Source organism: Pagrus pagrus, assembly GCF_965226575.1.
Source record: "Pagrus pagrus genome assembly, chromosome: 8".
In the NCBI taxonomy this organism is placed as follows: Eukaryota; Metazoa; Chordata; class Actinopteri; order Spariformes; family Sparidae; genus Pagrus; species Pagrus pagrus.
In genome coordinates, this window is record NC_140192.1 from 12,160,384 (window position 1) to 12,184,837 (window position 24,454).

At 39.8% G+C, this 24,454-nt stretch overlaps 1 protein-coding gene across 1 annotated transcript in view; it reads left to right on the forward strand.

Moving 5' to 3' along the window:
* Nucleotides 1-23,889, forward strand: part of tmem8b (transmembrane protein 8B) — a 44,443-nt gene extending 20,554 nt beyond the window's left edge. Inside the window, exons 7-13 of the mRNA XM_084359234.1 lie at nt 5,861-5,957; nt 6,464-6,587; nt 10,786-10,928; nt 12,220-12,398; nt 14,515-14,661; nt 19,595-19,711; nt 22,789-23,889. Coding sequence (XP_084215360.1) covers nt 5,861-5,957; nt 6,464-6,587; nt 10,786-10,928; nt 12,220-12,398; nt 14,515-14,661; nt 19,595-19,711; nt 22,789-23,124 — 1,143 coding nt within the window. The 3' untranslated portion in view covers nt 23,125-23,889. The remainder of the gene's footprint in view (nt 1-5,860; nt 5,958-6,463; nt 6,588-10,785; nt 10,929-12,219; nt 12,399-14,514; nt 14,662-19,594; nt 19,712-22,788) is intronic.
* Nucleotides 23,890-24,454: the final 565 nt, after the last annotated feature.

Consider the following 24,454-nt stretch of genomic DNA (forward strand, 5'->3'; position numbering starts at 1 on the left):
AATGGTTTAAAGTTGTTGTCTTGCAGCCACCGTGCTGTCTCTCCCTGCCTCCAGACTTTGTGATAAGCTAGGCTAAACACATCTTTCAACTCCACTGAGCACACAGAGATGAAGCTGATAATCGATCTCCTCATCTAACCGCCGACAAAAAAGCAAACAGCCTTATTTCCCAAAATGTCAGAGAAAAATACAAATAGCTGTCTTTTAAGGAAATGAGAATAATTGACTGTAATTCATTTGGTGGTTTATTGATTGATTGCTGTTTGGTGTGGCGACACGGTGGGTTATTGGCCACTGTCACCTCACAGAAAGATGGCCCACGGTTTATATGGATTCCCTGGTATGTTTCCATGCTTTCTCCATGTTTACGTGACCTTTATCCCACAGTCCAGTCAGGAGAGAGTCTCAGCAAGTGCATATCCACCACAAGAACCAGAACCTAAATATAGTTCCAGGGTCATTTTAGGCTAAGAACAGTTATCCCCTCATGATCATATTTCTCAGAATTCATGAATACAGTAACAATGGCAAATTACAAGTAAAGACTGTGACTAGGGTACAGCACCATACAGTAATTTAGCAATCCAATATTGTAGTTTTACAGTAATGTTGGTAGGGTGACTGTGAAAACACAGTAAATGTATGTAATATTACTGTAAATTTATGGTAATTTACAATAATTAAAGATGATTATTACAGTAGTATGTTACTGTAATTTTCATGTATATTACTGTAAAATAATTACTGTATACTGCAGTTACCACTACTAGTTCCTCTTAGGGAGTCTCCAGAACTATGTATTTTACCACCCAAAATTTCCCTGTATTGGCCCCTGTATTACTTTCCAAAAGCACAAGATCTTTGGGGGTGGTGCTTACAGAACTGAACATTTCTGATTAGTCGATTACTTTTAATCATTTTATTTCAGCCACCATTTTTAAAAAAACTGTAGCCGCAAGACCCGATTTATTTTTGTTTCTTGTGCTTTAACATATCCACATGAAATTACAGACCATCATCGACTGCATGCAAATATTATCTGTAAAGCAGCCGTCGCTTTTTTTATACGTCAGTGGGCTAATCTTCGGAAGTCTTTAGAAGGAGATGAAAACAGACAAGAACGGACTGAAGGAGCCTTTTAGTTCCTTGAAAAAGGACTAAAAGCCCTGGTACGTCGGGTGGAAACGTGGCTTAAGTGATAGTTGTTTGACTTTGATTTTAACTCAGTGGATTCTGCCGATGTTACAGAGACAGTATGCTGTGATGAAACGTGGTTACTGCGATTGTTGTATGAGGCGCAAGATGTTTTCCACAGAGAGACTGTCGTACTATATTATTCTATGGACAGATTTCTCTCCCCTCGGCGGTGATCTGTCATTTGCTTGTCACAGGCACAGAATCCAGTCAGCCGCTGCCGGTGGGGGACTCTGGCAGATTTGCAGGGCTTTAGGAGACAATAGCTGGAGCTGCTTGTCTGCCCTGCATCACTCTCCGTGAAAGAGTGCAAAAGGAATGCATATGGCTTTTATTTCCACTGATATCTCAATTGGCAGAGGATCGGTTTAATCGCTTTAGATCCATTTTTCAAAGTCTTCTTTAGGTAGAGCTTATGCAAAGAAAGAGATTGTAAGCACTGTAATGAGTGTTAGTCCTTGAGAACGCATCGGTGTACGCCTTGTTACATTTTATATGTCACATGTGTCTTTTCACAGTAATACCCTCCTCTGAATACAGAGGCCCAATGGTGACTCGGTAAATACAATAATGAATAGAAATGTTGCCAAAAATAATACATAAATTGGCAATGGCAGTAAATAAATACGCATATTTTCTGAATTTTTGCATTTATTCATACGTATATTTATCTCCACGTGTATTTATATATTTATTGATGTCCATATTTATTTATATATATGCACCCACATTTCTTGCCACACTTGTAATCAGCCATTTGAGAGCGAAGAGACACCACGACAGGGTGTAGATAGTGACACCATCTCTCACTATCACCCAGGAGATTTGGAAATGTGGCATTGAATGTGAAAAAAACAAACATATAAATGAATAAATGTGGAAATAAATATATGCCAAAACACTTAAAATGCTTTACATATATGTTGCCCATTAATTTATTCTTTTTGAATTTAAAAATATCTTTAATCTATCAAGAAAAAAGTGAACCAAAGCCGAAAGAAAAAGCTATTTTCAGTGAGTGAGGAACCTTTTTCTTTTTAGATAATGATATCTGATATGAGTTAAAACACAAGAGAGTTTAGTATTTTACTGAGCAAAACTCATCACAGAGTTTATTTTAATTAGTTTGGGCACTGGGACGTGCAGCATATAGTACACATGCCAGCACCAGCCATGTTCTTGCATCTGTTGGCGTGATGTCCTGCCTGACACACTCCTGAGAAATTTCAGCAAAGCAAACGCCACATGTGGAGACAACAGAGATAAATTGGTATTCATCAAAGTTTTTTTTTTTATAATTAAAGTAGGGATTTTTTGAAGACATGTTTATTCAAAAGAATCTCTACAGTCGTTCGTTCAGTCAGTAACCTTGAGCACTGCACTGTGACTGAATTATGCTCCTGCCACTCACGTTCCACAATCATAACTAACAGCTGCATAATGGATCAGGCCTATAAATCACAACATAACACATGATTAATGCAGCAATGTTCACAGCGGTGTTACAAAGTGCTTTACAAGTAACAGCAATAAATAAATCCCCAAACAAAATTAATGTTAAAATTCCAGGCATTAATTTAAATGTGGTATAAGAAATAGAAATATAATAACAAAGATGCCCTGACAACAGAAAGGTATTTTAAGAAGTGATTGAAATCCTTTTCTAATTGGTAACTGGACAGCAATGATGAAGAGTGCTGCGAAACCAGCATGCCAGCATCCGTCTTCAGGTGAAGTTATATGAGATGGAGCTAGAAGATAGATTGAGTCTCCAGTTTTATCAGTAAAATCTTGATATCAGCTCCACACACACAGAGGACAAAGACATTTCCTGGTTTTAACAGCAAATGAATGGTTCGGATGAAAGATTTGAGAAGGATCAAACATATCGCAAAATAATCTTGAGAGCATCCATCCTCCTCAATTTGAGATGTTTCCTGTTGAAACATGCTGTTGGCAGTCGTTAACCGATATGATACGAGAGATCCTAATGCTGGAGGCTGAGTTTAAAGGCTCGGTGTCAATACGATGTAAATAAACTGGGGCCTCTTTTATAGAAATCGTCTTAGATTTATACTTGAAATTTGCCTTAAGATATTTTGAGATGGTGTGCTTACTTTCGATTCATAAAAGATGCCGAGCATAAGAAACTTGCTCAAGCAGGTTCTCAAAATCCCACTTGTAACCTACACACCTGTGATCTCTAAATCTCAAATCAACTTAAATTGACAACACCTGCCTTGCAATTTCCCCTCATATAATGCCAGCACAACGAGGGTTTGGTAGAAAATCTAACTTATTGGAAGACGAGATCGGGGCCATGGTGGAGGAGATTGACGCCAGGAAACATGTTTAATTCTGTGGACTAAATAGTGGCTTGAAAGCAAACCTAAACACACAGCTGGGGAGTGTTTGTTCACCACAGGCTTGGACACATGCATCCCAAATCGCAGTACCTTCTATACCCAGCAATAAAATGAAGTGAGTTTAAAATGGGGGAAGAAAAACATTTGTTTTGCACCTTTAATGTGTGCCCATGAATTTGGGTCAGGATCACTTTTGAGAATAAACTACAAAGAGTTGCCTCTAGGGGAGACTGGGATTATGACTGTTATCAAAAGGGTTTAAGAGAATTTTGTTTTAGATACTTTGTCATTTCACGGCTTGTGCACAAAGTATGGGTGCTTCTTCGCCTCATTTTGGGGCATTTCATTGTGGATATAAATATATTTCCAGGGTATACTGATCGTGTTGATTCTATGAGAGGAGTGATGTGACATTATGATTTTGAAAGTTAAAGAAAAATACCAGTGAAAGTGAGAATATGCAGGGTGTTGTCACTCTTCTATGTTGTTGTCTTTTATTTAGTTTCATTGTTCATTGAAGCTGTGGAAATCTCTGATGGTATTTTTGGCCGTTCGCCTCAGTGACGACAGAGATGACATGTTATAAGATTTTCTGTTTGCCAGGAATAACAAGTAATAAGAATTTCAACCACAACACAAGAATATACTTTTCCTTTTATGGCTCAGCTTTCAAATATTTGTCGGGTAGGCCAACCACACTGAGCAAAAAACACACTCAAGTCCTTAAAGGGGAGTTGAGTCATACAAGACCTCTGTGGAGCTTTATCTGGGCCAGGAGGAGGGGCAGCAACTTTGAGGGAACTTGTTTTCTCCTGTCTCATCACATGCTGTGTCTCGCAGTCACACAGGCTTAACAAGGCAATTTTAGCCGTTGCTGTGACTTTTCTGGCCTTGATTCTTTACATGGACAGATGATGGGACAGTGGGCCAGATGTGTACGAGGTGTCTCCTCATCCATAACAGCAGTTTGTTTCTCTTGAGTGACAAACTGAATCGGTTGAAAATTGCACCTGAAATACAGCTTACTGTGCGAAGTATGCGCTTTGTAGCTGGAGAATGTACTGTCGGCCTTGAATATCTGTTGTAAATATCAGTCGTACTTGTCAAGATATTTCAGTCTGGGCCAAAGTAATGGGCCGACAGACAGATATCGCCATGTGGCTAGCCTGTCTTAAAGCATATCTACTTTTACTTACCTATAAATGTTTATATCAGTCAGTCTAGCTGTGGGGGGCTCCTTACCCCTTTAAGGCCCCTGGGTCTGTTTCTGGATGAGCCTGTCTGGTAATCCATCCTGGAGCGTTCGGCGCTCAATCCTTCATCTTCAAACTGCGGGGCAGAACTCACAAACATGCCAGACACCGTACACTGCAGGTCTGCAAGGCTGAAAGATGGGAGCAGGAGGAAGGAGACTATCTTTAAGTGCCAGTAGGTGTGATTGAGTCTTAGTACCAAGAGAGTACAGGCCAGATGGTGAGTTTAGGAAGCCTGAAATCTCAGCACCTGGCAGGGTGTTTGTTGAGTCATTGCATTAATCAACAACTTTGCCAACTCCCTGCATATACATTATCCTCATTTAACGCTCGGGGGGCGATAGGAATCTGATTTATTCAAGAAATAATTGCCCGAAATTATCCCTACCACCAAGCGCAGTTCTCTCTGGACACAAAGCAAAAGCATGAAATGTGCTTTTGCTTTGTGGTGTAAAGTTTTTGTTTGGCAAAGAATGACTCCTGCTGTTTCTGACTGGCAGGTTTAGTAAGTTAGTCGGACACTTTCCACAATAATCGTAAAAACATTTCAACGCTCCTCTTCATTCCCAAACACAGAGACACTGCGAATAAATTAAAGGATGTTTTGTCATATTTGATGCCTGACTGCACACTGATGCTACATGCAGTCATTTTCTTTCTGTTTGTTCCCCCTGTTGTTCCTTCACTGATACACCAAATTGGGCTGTAGTGGTCTCTTTCACCTCCCCGCAGAATGAGCCAATTTATTTAAGCATATGCAGTTCCCGACGCTTGAATAATTTCCCCGGGATTTTTTTTTTTTATTGCATGAGTGCATTAATGTATAATTGATGCTTTAAGGAGATAAACTGCCAACATCTTCATTTAGGTGCCTCGGGCACAAGAGCAGTTTCACTTGATTTGTTAGTTTTAAAGTTTACTATCTCACAACTGAGGGGGAATGAGACCAGAGGTAATCATGAACAGTGTTAGCTCACCAGCGTGGCAGCAGATGGTTGATGGTTGGATAGAAGGATGAACGACACGTGCCTGTGTTTCCTCCTGCAGTCTACCCTGAAAGGAGCCAATGTGACAGTGTTTGGCTGCCTGAACCACGGGATGCCTCTTTTCTTACGAGAAAACTCCTCACTGAAATGTGAATCAGGTAAGTCAAATCTAACTTTAACGAAATCACCAAACATGTATTCACATTCAATAAAACGGCTGATTGTTCCTTCAGAATATTAGAATTAGAAACAACAATAACACTCATACAGCTCTTCATATTCACAAAACCTTGACTGTTCATACACAGTTTACTGCATCTGTTTTGCTTAAACACTGACTGACAGCATCCTTCTCTTTAATTACTTGAGTTGGAGCCAATTTCTTTGAGAACTTCCACTTCATTGACAGTTGCAGCTCCTTTTATCTCCTACACACGGATGACCTTTCAACATTTGAATTCAACTGAATTTTCAACTCTTTTCTGTTCTTTTATTTCAACTGACATCAGCATCTTTCAGTATTTGTTTCACGACTACGACCTCAGCTGTTTAAGTAAATAAACTTATTATCAAGATAATGTCGAATTTTTCTCATTAAGAGAGAGGCTTTTTCTCTTTTAAACGCTCCATTTCAGTCTTCTGTCACGGTTTTCTTCTGTTGCAGAATCGGTGGCCGGGTTTTTCCTTTCCGTGAATACCTCGGCGAATATCACCAAACTAAGGATTCCCTACCCACAAACAGGCACCTGGTATCTCAGTCTGCGCTCCCTATGTGCTACCGAACACGGGTAAGACAGGCAGTTCTGCGTCTGTATTTCTTTTATCCCGTGCTTACACTCTGCTTCACTGAACTACATTTATTATTCACCGTACGAAAAACTGTTGGCATACTTAAAAGAAGACAGTAAATATATTGACACTTTGGGAAATGTGCTTGTTCGCTCTCTTGACCTGCTTTAGAAGATCGAAACCGCTACTATGGCTCTATACTAACAGCTTAATGCAGGTGCTGGTGCTAAGAATTCACTTATGAGCACCTGATTAACATGTTACACCCTGTTTGTATCACAGAAATGGCCCAAACACAAGACACACAGGCAGGCAGGTAGCATAACAAAAAGCTAGTCTTAATGAGCTGGTTTTCTAAAATATCCCAAAATCCACAACCCAAAAGTGCGAACAACAAAAAAGGCAGGTGACAAAAACTGGCAACAAAAGGCAAGCAAAGGAAAATACAAAAGTAACACAAAAACTGAGGACAAACCAGAGAGCAATAGGGGAATAAATCAGGAACACAGAGAAAACATGAGGACTGGGGAACAGGCACAGGAGCACATGAGACACAGGACTGACGCAAAGACGATAACAGGATGTCAACAGACGAACTAACAATGTGAGGGACATGCACAGCCTTAAACACAAACTGAACCAAGGAAACTAACCAGGAACAGGGCAGTGCTAAAGAGGCTGATGTGAGACAGGGGAGGAGCACAGGAACACAGGAGGGAAACAGAACACTGGGAACACAGGTGAGCAGGAAGTAGAAAGTGACAAAACAAATAAAACAGGAAAACAACAAACCGTGACAGTTTGTTGGATTTTGTTACCTTTGGAGACAGCTGGAGTGGCTCTGTTTTCAGTCTTTATGCTAAGCTAGGTTAGCCAGCTGCTCGCTGTACATTCATATTCAGCGTACAAACAAGAGAGCTGTCAAAGTAATCAGTCGAAATGGCAACAACAGTAAAATTTGCGCTCTTGAGGAGTCAACTCAGGAAGTCTCCAAAACATTATTTACAAGCGTAAAATTACTGACACCAGTGGAATGATTGTTGCTCATAAATGCTTTACAGTCTCGTAATCAATTCTTGGCCCACTGCCCCAAAGCAAACTCTGCGATACAATATTTGCTGTCAATTAGAGGAAGACAATTGCAAAATAGGACATTCAGTATTTCTTAAAAACTCATCTTTGTATAACAATCACCAGTTTATTTACCTAAATTAATAATTCATTGCCGTAATGAACACACCGTGCTCACTGTTGCAGCCTTTCTCATTCAGCTACGTCCTCTCCCATCTGTCACCCAGCAGATTAATTTGGGATTGGCTTCATGAATGTGCTTCTGCTGCTTACCTACCATATGACATGGAAGAGGGTTAGATTTTGAGGTTTAGAAAGCAGATTCTTCATATTTACACATTGGCATATGAGTAAATGTGAACAAGATTGTTCAAACAGACCTGCGAATTGAAAATCCACCTTTCTTTTGCCAGAGTACCTTTGAATACTGCATGTGTTTTCTTTCTTTATTTTCGGTGCTATTTTTCTGGTTCAACGTGATTTAACAACTTTGTATTACTTGCTACAATGAATCAGGCTGCAGAACATTTTTGAATCTTTCTAAAAGGTGAAAGATGGATTTTAGTGTTCTTTCGTCTTTCATCGGCATTTGCTATTCATGCATGTCGAAATATATTGTAAAAGAGGCAGAGACTAGTTTTTCTACATAATGCATCACACCTACAAGACATACAGAGTTTTTATACTTTTGTTTGTTTGTTCTTTTAAGTCTTTGTGAGAAATATCTGAAAGAGAAAGCGAGGAAATGTCTCCATTAAGTTGTCAAACACAATGTTTCTCCCGAGTTCTTAAGTATTAGCTATTCAGCAGATTGAGCTGTTTTGCCGAAACCTTAATGGCACGAAAATGTGAACAGAATGAAATTAAGCAGATTTTTTTGCAGGCCACTTGGGAGTTCAAATTGAATTTGAACAACAAATAATAACAGATGGTGTGGGACATGGTCTCATCCTCACATGAGAGCACTGCTGAGGTATGAAAATGTGGAAAACAGTCACATACAGTAGCTACGTCTTAGATTTCTAAACGTTTACACTCGCAGAATCAATCAGGTCTTGTTGGAGAAGAAAAGACGTAACGTGAGGGATAGGTGCGCTTTAAGGCAACAGTTAAGTTGATTGATATAATTTTGAAATAAAGAAGTGAGCAGCTGTATCAATTAAAAAGTGAGTTCAGGGAGAAGACAAAGAAACAGATTTGTTACCTCCTGGAGATTCATTCTTTGTGACTGGATGTATAAACTAGCAATTAGAAAAGATATACTGCAAGCGCAATTAAACAAGGCCTTTTTTTGCTTCTTATCCCATGTAGTGTGAGAGATAAGTTATGCATACATATGTTCATGTGCAGTTATCAGGCATAACAAAAACCTATATCACAGTGGGAATCCACACAATAAAATACCTTTTAGTTGAAATGGTTCTCTAGAAGTACAAAACAAAAGGAGATGCTGAGGGATGAGAAGTGAGAAATTGAGTTCTTATATAAACATACTGTAGTGTCTGCTGTGAGGGATTGTGTTGTGAGGAATTCCAGGTGGGGAACCCAAGTGAGATACCTAATGACGGTTAAACTAAAGTATAATCTTGTATAATTTGTGGAAAATTACTTTTGTAATTGCTTTGTTAGATTGCAGAAGTCCAACAGAGTAAAGCAGTCTGACAACCCTCAACCCTGACTGACCTTTTGATCTCGAGTGCTGTGTTGATGATAGGCAGTCTACAGTCACACTAGCTTCTCTATAATTAAGATTTGATTATAATGTTTATTCTCTCATTATTCATTTGCTTATTAATGTTACGGTACAGTTGATGCTGGTGTTCATGTCATTGGTTTTTCCCCACCTGGCCGAAAACCATGTGTTGGAAAAATTGTAGATTTGACCTGCTGGTGATGATGTTGGTAGATAGACGGCGAAGGTGTGCACAGTTCAGAGAGCTGTTACAGTTCCTCCTGAGGGGGGGATGAATGTGTGAAGCAAATATAGGGCGATATCAACGTCACAGGAGCTGCAATTTTTTGATAAGGGTCCAATAAGCCATGACAACAAACTATCATAAATGAAGCACTGTGTTGCTACAGAGATGCCCCGGCCTACAAATCATATTCTCCAGATGTAAGGCAACACGCTTGTCTGGTCATCACTATTTTTATAGTTATTTCAGTGAAAATGAAATGCAAACATTACCATTTCCACTTCAACTGTGACTCATTGAAATCACAATATAAGACGCAATCAGATTTTTTTCTTGCACATCATTCACCCTTAAGTATATCGATAGGTGCAGAGACATCTCAAACAAGACCAGAAATGTACCATGTGTTGTGACACTAGAGGAAATGTCAGGAAAGAGCATTAAGATCAATCATCTGGGGAACATGAATGTCTGCACAAAGGTGTTGAGACTTTTCAGTCTGAACCAAAGTGGTGGATCGACTGACCATCATTGCCATCTGTAGATCCATGCCTCTACACACAGATACCTTAAAGGGTAACTCCACCAATTTTCAGATTAAAGTGTGTTTACAGGTCCTAGGGAGTACTACAGCATATGTGAAAAAAGTAGTATGAAGCCTTTTGTAGCTCCAGAGGAAGCTGCAGTAATCTGATAAATTACCTCTAGTGATATCACTCAGTGGCAAGGTGCATTGTGGGTTATGTAGGCGGCAGGTTTTTAAAAAGAAAGAATAATGTTATATCTATCAAGGCGATATCTCTGGTTCTGCTCTATCTATTTTGATCATTTATTTTTACATTTACATTATGTTAACTGTTGTTTAGATGAAACGATAGACCAGTGGATTACTTTTCAAAACCTGGTGCCTACTTTACCCACAATGCAACTAAGTCACTGAGTGACATCACTGGAGGCAATTTATCAGATTACATGCAGCTTCCTCTGGAGCTACCAAAGGCTTTATACCACTATATTCACATAATGCAGTGGTACTCCTCAAGACCTGCAAACACACTTTAATATTAAAAATAGGTGGGTTTACCCTTTAAGTGCAGAATGTCAGTTGAAAATACATTTAAAATCCAATCTTTCTTCCTCCACACTACCAGTAGTGCTGCAGTGATGTCCCTCATGTTCACCTCCGTGTAATCTTCTGTGACTTTTCCAGATTTGAGCCGTGCACCAACATCACGGCTGAGGTGTACATGCGCTCCTATCTGACTCCATGCATCAATGACTGTGGGACGTATGGACAGTGCAAGCTTCTCCGCACCAACAACTACCTTTATGCTGCATGTGAATGCAAAGCAGGTAACAAGAGAACTTTTCGTCCTCTTTGTTTGTTGATTTGAGCAAACATTTGCGTTAGGTTGTCCATTTATATTTCCACTTTATTTTCAAATTGCATTTACCTTCAGTAAATCAATTTACGGTAGTCAGGCATTTACTGAAAAAACAAAGTTGTTTCATAGAAGTGGAGAAATAATTGTGTAAATATGCTTTACGCTCAACAATGCCTTTAATTATTAATCAGTTATTATTAATTAGAAAAAAAAGCTTGACCATGAATTAATAATTGGAAGTGATTTTCAGCAGTCAAAAGCTTTTTTTTTTTTTATCCCTACAAGATAAGATAAAACTTTCTGAGAGGAAATTGGGTCATCGCTGCTGCAAGGAATTTCTAATTTGTTGAAAATACATCATGCAGAGTGACAAGAAAATGAGAGAGAGCAAGGTCAGATGGCACAGGTCGTCCTCAAGAATTGAACTGGCAATACAGCGATTAAATTGTACGCACCGCTGTCCAATGAGTCATACAGCGGCCCGGTATTAATCTTCTAATATAAGCCGTGTTGATAAGACAATAAAACAGGCTCCTAATTACGAACAGCTTTTCAATAAAAGATGAGCTTATGAAACTAAACAAAGCATGTCCTCTGAGGCTTTTTTTAAATCCTGCCTTTGATCTTCTTTTATCAGAGCTGGTTTCTCTTCAGTTAAATTCATTGTCATACTTCATATGTGTGACTGCTTCCTGGCAGGCGCTTTGCATTCAGCACTTGCCCTTGGCCCGTCTCACGCTGCAAACCCTCTGTTCAACAGTGCTCGCGAATATTTAATTCACACTGTCTTATCCAATCCAGCACTAGATAAGGATCCAATTTAAGTGGCAGAGCAGGGCTGTTTTTAACATAGGACGGAGTTCACACCAAGGTGCTCTATTGTGCAGGATAAACAACTTCACGTGTCTCTTTTGGATTATTTTTCACAGAGAAAAGTGTTTATAAGATACGGATGATGTGGCCTTCATCTTGTCAAGAGATAAATATTTTATCCATTTTAAGAGATACTGTAAATTCTAAAGGGATGTGCCTCTGAAACAAACTGATTCATCCACAGTTTCTTCTCACCCATTCAGACACAAAGTGTAAGAAGACTTTCCAAAAGGTTGTTTAAAGTTTAAGGAAGATGGTAACCATTTTAACTTCAGTTTATTCTCACCTGTAAAGCCTTCAGACACAGAAGCTCTCTTATCTCTCAGATCTCTTCTTTGTTAGATCAACATACAGTAATACTGACACTGTGTGTTTGTCTGTGTTAGGCTGGGAGGGCTGGGGATGCACAGACAACTCGGAGGCCTACTCCTACAGTTTCCAGCTGCTCTCCACCCTGCTACTCTGTCTCAGTAACCTGATGTTCGTCCCTCCGGTGGCCATCGCCATCCGAAGCCACTACCTGCTGGAGGCTTCGGTCTACATCTTCACCATGTTCTTCTCCACTGTGAGTGACTGCCACACAAACAAAGCAGCGCATGTTCTATCCTCTGGAACAAGAGTTGACCTAAAAAGTATTTTTGGGTCTGGTGCCAGCACAAACAACTGTACAGCTGCATTACTTACTGTGATAGAAATAAACATACAGATTATTATAAGCACAGGTTGAACTTTGAAGGTTGAGAATGGAATTTTTCACCAATCGTTGTGTTATTGATCACGCATACAAATGCATGATTTTTTTTCTTTTTTTATTGTCGATGCACATCAGTGTGAGAGAGCAGTCGGGTAACATGGAATGAAGTGTAGCAAAGGTGATGAGAAGACTGTAAGCTAGCAACCCATATGTAAATGTAGTATATGTAAATATAAGGAATTCCCATATGTAGATGTATGTACAAACCATATATGAAACCTGTTCCAATTTACAATTTCATATACTGACATGTATGCCACACCCATACAAATATATACTTTTATATATGTAATTTACATTATGGTACGGAAGCCCTAAAGGGCCATGCATTCATGCATTTTATTTCCTCCGTTTTCCCGTGATAACGAGTTAATTTCATTTGTTTTCTCGAGATCTCGAGTTATTATCTCGAAATAACAACTGCCGTTTTCCCGAGATAACGGGATAATTTTACATCTCTACACTGAATGATGTTTCCTGAATGATGCTTCCCGTAATGATTTAATATACTACACTATCGTTTTGTTTTCTCAAGATCTCGAATGAATTATATCGTTATCTCGGGGAAAACAAAGTTTCGTTATCTGGAGATCTCGAGAAAATTATCCCGTTATCTCGGGAAAACGGCAGTTGTTATTTCGAGATAATAAATCGAGATCTCGAGAAAACAAATGAAAAACTCGTTATCACGGGAAAACGGAGGAAATAAAATGTATGAATGCATGGCCCTTTAGGGCTTCCATATTATGGCATAAATGTCACATATATAATTATTTTTACATACAACATATTTGTAGAAATGTGTAATGCAGTCTATATACATGGTAGAATATTATGTAAATATATCTAAAAAAACATATTCTTTTGATGTATGTGTATACAAATTTGAATATGGTTATTTCATATATGTTACTTCTTTATAAATTATAAAAATTATATATTATATAAATTACATATATATTGTTCACCTACAGTCTAAACCTATATACCTATATATATATATATATATATATATATATATATATATATATATATACACATATACATATATATATATGGGACATATACTGTATATCTTCTATTAAATATATATCATAATACTTATGGGAAACATTGTACATTTAAAATGTTTAAAATATTGTCTCTGCAAATGTTTGATGTGAAAGGATACGAACTCAGAGTGTTTGTAAGGCTGCGTTCAGACTGACTGGAGCCCTGCATGATAAAATGCAGCCTCCTCGTTCATTTGAATGTGGGCAGTCCATCAGCACAGCAGGGGTGCCAATGCAGGCATGGGGCCACACAACATCAACCAGCAAGGCGCTGTGTTGGCCAATCAAACACATGCAAGCACACATTCCTGGTGGGTTGCTTTGAACCGGGAACAGAATATTCTACTCTTTCATACCCTTCTAATGATAGAATAGTTGCTGACACGATAACCTTTTTGAGTTTTAAAATCCTGCCTTTAAACACATTAAATGTGCAATAATTAATAATAATTTAATTTACAACATTCAAAAATTTACCAAATTATCAACAGAATGTGAAGAAACAGTGTTTACGTAATGTCAAAGAGGTGCTTCCTGTACGTTTGGAGTATGAATTCGACAGGTGGCCGTTTCTTACATACTGCACCTTTTAAGTTGGACCACGTACAAGCACAAAACAGATGTACAGAAAGTAATTAGCTTTAATAATGGTGGCTAAAATAGACGACCAATTTTGGGCTAAATTCACACCAAACCAGAAAGACTTATCGCTGAAAATACAGACGGACCACGTTCAGCTCATCAAACAGTGATGCACCCATCTATTATCAGAGTACATTTTGTGAAAAAGACTTTTGTTTTTCTTTAATGCCGGCTTTGCAGGATGTTCTTCTGCTTGTTGGTCTAACCACTACCTTTCCCCTCTCTTCTGACAGTTCTACCATGCATGTGACCAGCCGGGTATCGTGGTCTTTTGCATCATGGAGTATGACGTCCTGCAGTTCTGCGACTTCCTCGGTTCGCTCATGTCAGTGTGGGTCACTGTCATCGCTATGGCCCGACTAAAGTCTATCATCAAACAGGTAGGCGCCTCCTGTAATTCTACCTATATTTATCCTTAAAGGAGAGTCAAGGACTGTCAGAGAGCAGAGAGTGTAGGCACCGTTTGTCCTGATATTCAAACTGCTATCTTGTTTCCACTTCAATAAAACTGTGAGCTTGTGTTTTCCATGTGGGAAGTCGAGGACACTACATTATACGCTCTGCATTCAGGTGGATCAAGTCACGATAAAGTGTAGGAGCCGTGAGCCACTCGCAAAAGTTGTTAACATGTCAGTAGGTTGTTAAAATGATCTTTTTTTTGGTAGGTTGCCATACATGACCCCACTTAAATGCACCATCTGAAACAGCTTAATAATGAGTGCACTCAAAATCTGACAATGCTGGTTTGTGCTCTCTATTAATTCTCTGTAGGGAACAGCACATGCCAGTCGGGCCGACATGAATCAATGCATCTGCAACACATAAAGAAAATATGGACACACGTTAAACATTAACAGCACAGACTGATAAACACATACTTTACATGGAAAAGGGAAAGTGTTTTTAGTATAAGCTGATAGGAATTCAGTGTTGTAATATGTCACCTGCCGATTGGCTCGTTTGTGTCTCTAAACGACGAAGCAGCCATTCGCAAGAGCAACTCCAGACCTCTTTGATTTGCTTGACGAACTCTTAGACGTGGGCAGCGATTCAGACGTCTGGAACCAGACATCCTCAGACCATAACGCATGTCTGCTGCCATGTGTTGCAGTCTGGAAGCACCTAAGCTGAGTGCCACGTGTTAGTGGTGGGCAACTTGAGATAAGCCCTGAAGCACTGAGGGATTCGAGGACTGAGGAGCAGAGCCGCAGAGCTGTGAAGGAGAGCCATAAATGAGTGCCGCATATGCCTCAATTTTTAGTTCTAAATGAAAAGATCAATGTGTGAGAATCGTTGACGCGCAGCGCTAAATCCTCTGGTTGTTGACATATTGCGGCGGATCACAGTAAACACTAACAGGTGCACCTTCTCCCTGGGTCACTCCCTGGCTGCATACCAAGATGGAGCAGTCTCCAGGAAAGTGTGCGTGTGTGTGTATGTGTGTCCGTGTCGATAAATGAGACAGAGAGACGGGGGAGGGGGAGAGGGGGCGGAGTAGTGGGAGGGAGGGAGAGTATACGAACATCTGCTGTCCTCTAGAGTTTTCATTTTTGCTGAGCGCTGCAGTACGCAGTCACTAATCAAATCGCACATGTCAGGACTGGCAAGTGGAGCTGTGTGTGTATGTGTACAAGAGTGAGACAGTGTACGTGTGTGTGTGTGTGTGTGTGTTTGCTTGTTTGTTTGTGTGTGTTTGTTTGTTTGTTTATGTCCATGACCACAGCAGCAGCAGCAGAGGGTGAAGGACTCGGGAGCACCTGATAGTGTGTGTATGACTTTTGGACCTTCAGAGGTCAAAAAGTCCTCACTAATATGTCGACAGAGTAACATGCGAGCGCGTTTTTAAAGGTTCACATTAAAGAAAGAGCTTCACGAGATTTGTTAAAGGAGACACAATATGCTCATTTTCAGGTTCATAATTTTTTTTCGGGTGACTACTAGAAATGCTCTGTTTCAGCTCCTGTCTGCTCTGATTGGTTAGCTCACACAGGCCTAAGCCACTTGAGTCTCCGGTTGGCTCTGTACTGTTTTTCAGCTTCCATTTAGCTTCACTTCTTCCATGAACATACACATACATTATGCAAAGTGTGACATTTGATGCATTTCAGGAGCAGGAGTGTTTTCTGTGGGAGATCGGAGCTCACGTTGGCACGGACTTTGGGCTTTTTTAACTTTCAAGAGCTCATACATGCACGTGCACTAGAAACAGCAGGTCTCCTTGAATCTCTACTCGCAGAAGGTGATTGCATCAGAATCACATGAATCGTTCTAAAGGATAATTACGTTTGATTACATCTTGGATCTCATGTTTGAAGTTTTGGCCCTCATTTACTGACCAGTTATGGTAACCTTATTCTTACCAAAGTAACCACTGAGATCCGGGTATAACACGACATGAAACAGGAGTGTTAAAAGATCATTTTAGTCAGGTGATCTTAACTACTAAAACCAAACAGGGGCACGTTTGGTTGAACCAGGAAGTCGGTCTGTAATCCTGTGATGAATGTATAAACAGACGTCTTGTTTGATTTTAAAATTGAGTTTTCTCTTTCAAATAAGTATTTAAAACCTACACTGTCTGACTGATTGTGTTTCTTGGCCCATTAGACCTCTTTCCCAGATTTTACCAATTAGCTTGGCGAGTATAAAGTATTACAGTTACTGATGGGACTGACTGCCACAGCAAGTTGCAAGAAAAAGCCAGAATCTTTCTTTATGCTATAGCGTTAATGAACATTTTCAAAATTCAGCCATTCAATCATTCTGAGAGCTCGACTCCTCGAGCATTGTTATTCAAATTATACCTAATGTTCATGCAAATTAGGTGCATGCAATTAGTTCTAATAGTTAGACAAGGGGTTCAACAAATCAGCAGGTGCACAAGGAATCAACAGTGCAGGTAGAAACTCTGAGCAGCTAACTTGATGTTGCATGAAACATCATTTATGTTATGTGGAGCAACCGTAAGGGAAACGAATGATAGATGTAGATCAGCAGACTGGTAAAACCTTTAAAACCAGAGCAGGGAGTTGTGAAAGCACATGTAATAACACAGTAACACGATGTTTCAACATTAATAAATTATTAATTTCAGTATGGTGAAGCGCCAAGGTCTTACATTTAGTGAGCGACCGTGAGATTTCTTGAAAGCACTTGTGTGCTTAGTTGCTCTCCACCACTTACTGTTCACAAAGGGGCACGAAAGAATGTTCATGGTCAAATGATTTGAAATGTATTTTGTGTCTGTAAACATGTTCCTGTAGGACAGCCTATTGTGGCACTGGCATTGGGCATGTTATAATCTACACATGCAAAAATACAGTGTAAATCCGTATTACTGTACATTGATTAGCACGGAGATAAAAATAGACTTCCTACCAGGATTCCTACAAGCTCATTCGTCACAGTGACAGATAAAGATTCATTACAAAGAAACCCCTGGCTCCATGCATGCATCAATTCTTTCACGCCTGCATATAATACATGTATACATGTATGTTTGGGTGCTACTGGATGATCCAGCGGTGCGGTATGACTGATGACTGTTGCTGCACAGAGTCCTCGGGCTGCACCACGCTGCTCCTCTCCTCCTTTCTCTGTGCCAATTAGTCCTGTTCTCCTGCAGACGGGTCATTCCTTCCCTGCTCCGAAATCCCCAATTTCTCCTCACGTTCCCTGCCAGTCAGTAGAGTGCAGACCTCAGGCATCCTGCACAGGCTTAAGTTCTCCCGAGGCATGTGCAGCACAGCGTATTGATTTTTTCCCCTCTCACTTTATCTCTTTTATATCCTGTGGCTTTATGTCAAATTGTGAGCTTGACAGAAAAAAAGTTCAACTGGTATTATTTATAGCATGGGCCTCTATTGTTAGTGTTTTGTATTCATTGATATGTTGTGGCTTTTGCTCATCGACAGGACGTTCAGTTGGTGTTTTATTCTGCGAGCACTTTGAAATACTAATTTTGACCTCAGCAGAACTCAGTAATTGTCAGTTAGAGGATAAGTCTGACATTGTTTTAGATTTTTCTTATTGTCAACAAATCCCTTGAAAAGAGCAAAAAATAACACTTTTAATCTCTATAAACAGATATATCCATATGAATGCAGAATCAGTAGGCAAGGGACAAGATTTTGGCATCGGAAGTATACATTGTTCGATTTTTAAAGAAGGCTAATCTCCTTAAACAGCTGAGCACTGCAGTTTAAATAGTAAAAAGTGTATTTGTCGTGGACTATTTTTAGCTACAGATTAATAATAATAATGTTTTTTTCTATTTCTGAACAACATTACGAAGTGCTTTACAAAGAGAAATTAAAACCAGACATGGCAGATAAAGTTAAAGCGAAGGACAACAGTAAGTAAGATTTTAAAACAATAAAAGGAAACAGGTGTAGAACATTTGGTGCTCTGGTGCATATTTACTGAAGCAGGGTGCTGTATGTGGGATTAAGTCAAAATGAACTTCTGTGTATGCCTATGATAATGAAGGGAAATGTCACCCAGTGCCACAGTCTGGGTTTTTATTAAGAGTGAGACACAAAGGAATAAGCTTTAAGGTATAATCAGACTTTGGCGGCACAGACAATGCAATTTAGTAGGATCAATTCACTGTTGGTGTTCATGCTTTCATTGGATTGCTTGACAAAGGCAAAAAATATAGAAGCTCCAGTTGTAACCATTAATATATAAATGGTTCTCCAAATAAACTTGCTAGATTTTTGACATGGTGAAGCCAACAAAAGATCATTTCTTTCAGTGGTGCATTACCATAGTGACTCACCAAGTAACTCCAGATATGGTGACATTAAAATCAATCCTCCCTCACTATTTTGCCGAACCTTACTGAACTGACCTGCACCCACAACACTCAGTTTCATTGTCTTTCTTTTTCCTGCCTGTTTGTGGTAACTTAAAAACCTTTTTTTTTTGCAGCAGCACAGCTTTTCCACTAGACCCTCATGAATCCACAAGCTGTGCTGTGTGGAAAAGTAGAACTCTCACATCCACAATAAGAGGACACAGCTGCAGAAATAATTAAAACACAGTTCCACATACAGTCACGAAAACTCATCTCCAGGTGTTTGAGTCACCGTCAATCATCTCTAAATGATTTGTAGTGCAACTGCAAAGCTTTTGTTACCGTTTTTTTAACACCTGTGGGAAGAAAATTACAATTCTGACAGTATTTTTTCTCTCCACGAGCAGCGATGTGCTGTTTTTTGACCACACAAACCTTCTTTTATTTACTGTGGATGTAACAGTATCAGCAGTGTTTATGGAGGGCTGTTATTGATCCATGTGTTTTTTGTAAAGGTGCTGTATCTGCTGGGGGCAATGTCTCTGTCCATGGCTCTGCAGCTAGACCGTCACGGTCTGTGGAACCTGCTGGGACCCAGCCTGTTTGCTCTGGGCATCATGGCCGTGGCATGGGTAAGGGCAACTGTTATATTTATTGCAGTAGACCAGCGCTTTACAGTACAGTGAAAAACAGTTTATTCCGCATGAGCTTACATTTGAAAGCAGTAGCCTCTGAATTCAGAAATTACTATTCATAGTTTCACAGTTTATGGAAATGAATGATAACAATTTTAAGTTTCTTAATCTGGTATTTCAGAGGTTTTTTCCACTCAAGAGATGTTACTTCTCAATATGTGAGCAACTAGTCAAGGGACTTCTTTTCACAGGAAACAACATCGTTAATTTGAATACATAATGTGTGTTAAACAAGACAAGCTTGTTCAAACATGCAGATGAAATGTGTCAGCGCTGCCCCTCTATTGTTCCTCATGCACGTTAAGTGTAAAAGGACTTAATCCATCATTTAAGCTTAGTGCTGGAACATGGGGCTGAAACATGTGCATGGCTAAAAACTGAGGGTTTTCTGACCAATGAAGCTATTTTACATTAGCATGGAAGGAGCTTTAAAAGTTTTGCAGCCTGTGGGTATTAGTCATGGCTTGTAGTTCCATTATAAGTCAGCTTGTACTTTCACTGACTCTTCTCCGAGTCATAATGTGCTCCCTGAACTGAGAAGATAAAAAATAATAGTCTTTCAGGCAAGGTTCTTGGAAAAAAAGCCGTTAACACCAAACCTCTGACATGAGAGTTTGAAAACAAGGTTTGTGGCTTCCTTGAAAAAAGCGTTGCTTTGAATAAAGTGTGGGAGTTGTAGCTGTGAGTTATCTTTCTGTGAGCTGTAGGATCCTGCTAAAACTGTGGAAGATGAAGCTCTATCTAATTTCACTATGTAAACCCTCAAGTTTTAGCACCAAGGGTAAAAGACAGTATATGTTACCACGGATGAGATTAATAGCAGTCTGTCAGAATCCTTGCACAGCACTGCTGTATCATTTAAATGTGAGTGTAATCCGAGATTTACATTAAGCCATTGGCTTCCACTCTTTGGCTGATTCTTCTTAGACATTGGGACATCCGTCAGTCAATTATAGTTAGCTCATTAACATATGTATCATCATGTGACTACAGAAGGGAAGCATGAAACAAAACATGGACATCGCAGGTCTCCAATATCCACTCATTTAATTTAAGTGACGCTTGAAACGTCACTACTTTGGTGCATACAATGGAATAAAGGTGGATATTGGAGCCCTACAGTGTGTGAGATGTTTTTTTGTTACGTGTTTTTCTCATTAAGCAGCTGCCATTTTTTGGTTTGGATGTGCGTGTACACTCTCCGTGTATTTTTACAGGGTTTCAGAAGGGAAGTGAACACAGATTTTGTGCAGTGTCAAAATGACAGATACACAGAGATATAATCTCTGATCTTCCAATGGCGATGCTCCACATGCTAACCAGACACAACAGTAAACTCAGCAGAGCAACTTTTCCACGTAAAATCACTTGGATCTTATGTCAGTGTCGCAGTTTTTTAGCATAAACCTGGGGCACTTGATTTGATTACTTGACACTCCATAATTTATCACCTGCTCAATAGCGTATGTCTACATTTCAGCATTCTCTCCTCAGTGCCGCACCTCTGAGTTTGAGCACAGCACATTTTCTACAAGAGCCCTTTTCATTTCAACTTGTCATGTTTCTGCAAATCCTGGCATTCTGAATGTTCCCAGACACTACCGAATTAGATCAGTCAAGCGGAGGGCACAGAGCGCCTGCTGCTTTGCAGGGGTGTCATGAGCAGTAAGAAGGAGGGGACAAGTTCAAATCTATCAATGCCAAATATCCCAGAGTCTCCACACTAAATGAGGCCCCTGACTAACGCATAGAAAGACCACCCTGGTCTGAAATTGTTTGTCTTAACCAGAAAAATGTGCAAGTCCAAAGGGACTGGACGAGTAAAAACACATTCATGTTTGTCTTCACTTGGTTTCACATCGATTATTAGCCCTTAACCTAAAATATACACAGTGTAATAACCTAATCACAGCCATTCTCCTGCAAGAATACATGTAATTATTTTTGTCATTCATGAACAGCTTACATTTCCCCTGACAACGCGGAGATTCTTTATGGTAATGTTTTGGGGGAAAAATATAATACAAGCAATCAGTGTTTATGAAGCGATGAAAACAGAGTCTGAATACAATAATGAAGCACTCTCTAAATGGTGTTTAGACAGAAATGAAATGAAATGTCCAAGTCTCAGTGCGCCACACTTTCAGAAATTGTGGGCCACTTACAGAACGAGCACATTCTCTAATAGAGACATTATATCCAGTTACTGTCAAAAGATACATTAGCATCAATAACAAAAATAGCCAAAGCGGTGACTAGCCAATCACTGATGACCAATTTGAAACATTTATCAGCTGATTATGATCGTCATGATGGACTTTATGCTGCAGTAGTAGGCGTGAATACAAATTCGGACAATAAACCCGATGGAGATTTATGAGGAACCCCATCCCTCTGTTCCTCCAAATCAAAGTAAACTGCCTGCTGCTCCCGCTCTGAAATCCAATTGGTCTGCATGTTTGAATGACTGCTCCCTGTGTGATCTCCCTCTTCAATATCCTGTTTCTACATGACATGTCTTCATTAAATTAAGGATATCAGAACATTAAGCATGGGGCCTTTTAGATCAAGTGCAAAAGAAATAAACTGTGAAATGGTGTATTTTATGGGTCCCTTGGTTCGCTAACAATTTTCTAGAAAAAAATTGATATCTAACTGTTATTTCTTGATTAGTTTTTTTTTTTTTTTTTCTAAAGGACTGTTTAATTTGAGACTAATTGCAGAAGCATGCATTGGCACATTTTATTCTCAATTGGCATAGCCAAGACAGCGTTTAAAAATGGAATTATGCTTTTGCGGAGATGAGCGCAGAGGAACTGTTGCTCAACAGGAACTAGTCTGAAAATGTCTTATTGGGCTTTTGGGCAAGATACCTCCAAGAAACAATAGTTGAATATCCACTCCATTTAAAGAAAAAACCCAGGGACCATTCATCAACAGTTCACAGTTTGCATTATAAAAAGGTCGTAATGGTAAAGTTGAGAATATTGTTTTATGTGTCTGTTACCTGTCAGACGGTGCGCACCATCCGACGGCGGCGCTGCTACCCGCCCACCTGGAAGCGCTGGGTGTTTTTCCTCTTCCCGGGCACCATGATCGCCACGTCTGCCGTGGCCCTCTACGCCTTCGTGGAGACAGAAGAGAACTACTTCTACATCCACAGCATCTGGCACATGCTGATCGCAGGGAGCGTGGGCTTCCTCCTGCCGCCCCGCGCCAAGCCCGACTCCAAGGTGACCCCGCTGAAGCGTAGGCGGGGCTGCGGCTATCAACTGTGCGTTAACGAGCACGAGGAGCTGGGTCTGGTGGACCCGGCCATCATCTCCATTAACAGCATCTGTACTAGCTGATAAACCACCACACCCCCAACCTTTTACCTTAGAGACACTTCATTGCCTTCTTTTACTTGGGAAATTCACACACGGGAAATTAAGCCACAGAACTTGAACAAGCAATGTAAATACTTTAATGCAGATGTGACGCTCTGGATTTCTTTTTTGGTTGTTATTGTCATGGTAATTACTATCAATACAACTGTAATTATTATTATCTATAGTTAAAGTTGTTCTGATGAATTGTGGGTGTACAGTGACACACAGTTGTTTGTGAATATGTATTTAAAGTCAAAGCTGAAACACTGCTGCTATCTGACGGTGACTGTAAAACTGCTTCTGTTGGTTATTTATTGGTGGTCCTGTAAACAGGCCAATTATTTTACTGTCGGGGCACAGATCAGGGGGAGACGTGGGAGGACATTTATCAAGGGCACGGCTTTTCTGAAATTCTTTTGGAATATATCTTTTGCACTGAGACACAAAAATGTTATTCTGTAAATTTTTATAATGATATAAACTACAGTGGGCATCACAAATGTAAAACCTAGTTGTCATGTGGAATGTTAGACTGTCTTTTGCAATTGCAATGTATCGCTTTTACACGAATGTGCTGATTGTTCTCGATGGGAACAACTCCAAAGTCCAGCTGCCTGTTGAAAGAGAAGAGGGGAGGCAGGATTATTTCAGAGACCTCAAACCAAGACCTCACCTCCCTGTTCTTTTTCTGACAGGACCTGTGTGACACCACATTCATAAACAATAAATGTTTTCTTTCTTTGCCTCAGAATTACGTGTGCTTTCCGAGCTTTTAAATTTAGCGCAACTGGTGAACATCCCACAAAGACATCACATTGCAATTCCTGCCCTAATGGAAGCTGGTGGTACTCAGACAGTGAGATGAGACGCTGTCAACAGCATCCTCCCAGGAATAGAGCAAGAGATGAATAATTCTCCTACAGAGCAGCTGTATGAAGGCAGCTTCAGAGCACACTGTCGATATGCAGCCTCTCTCTTATACAAGGAAAGAGGGAGTTTTATGACTCCCTGCTTTATGCCTTATCAGAAATGATCCATCAGCGACTCGTTAGTATTTATCACCCTGTGCTGTAAGCACACCCAGTCTTATCAAATCATTTGAGGCCAAAAGATGAAAGAATTAATATTTATTTTGCAAGTGTGCATACGGCACAATAGCTCATATTTAACTAATAAACAGGATTAAGAGTCTCCAGCCATGCGAGCAGCCCTGCGAGGCTGTTCTTGAGCTTAATGCTTAAATCAACATGCTGACATTGATGATGATGATGATGTTTAGGAGTTGTAATTTTTTGCCATGTTTACCATC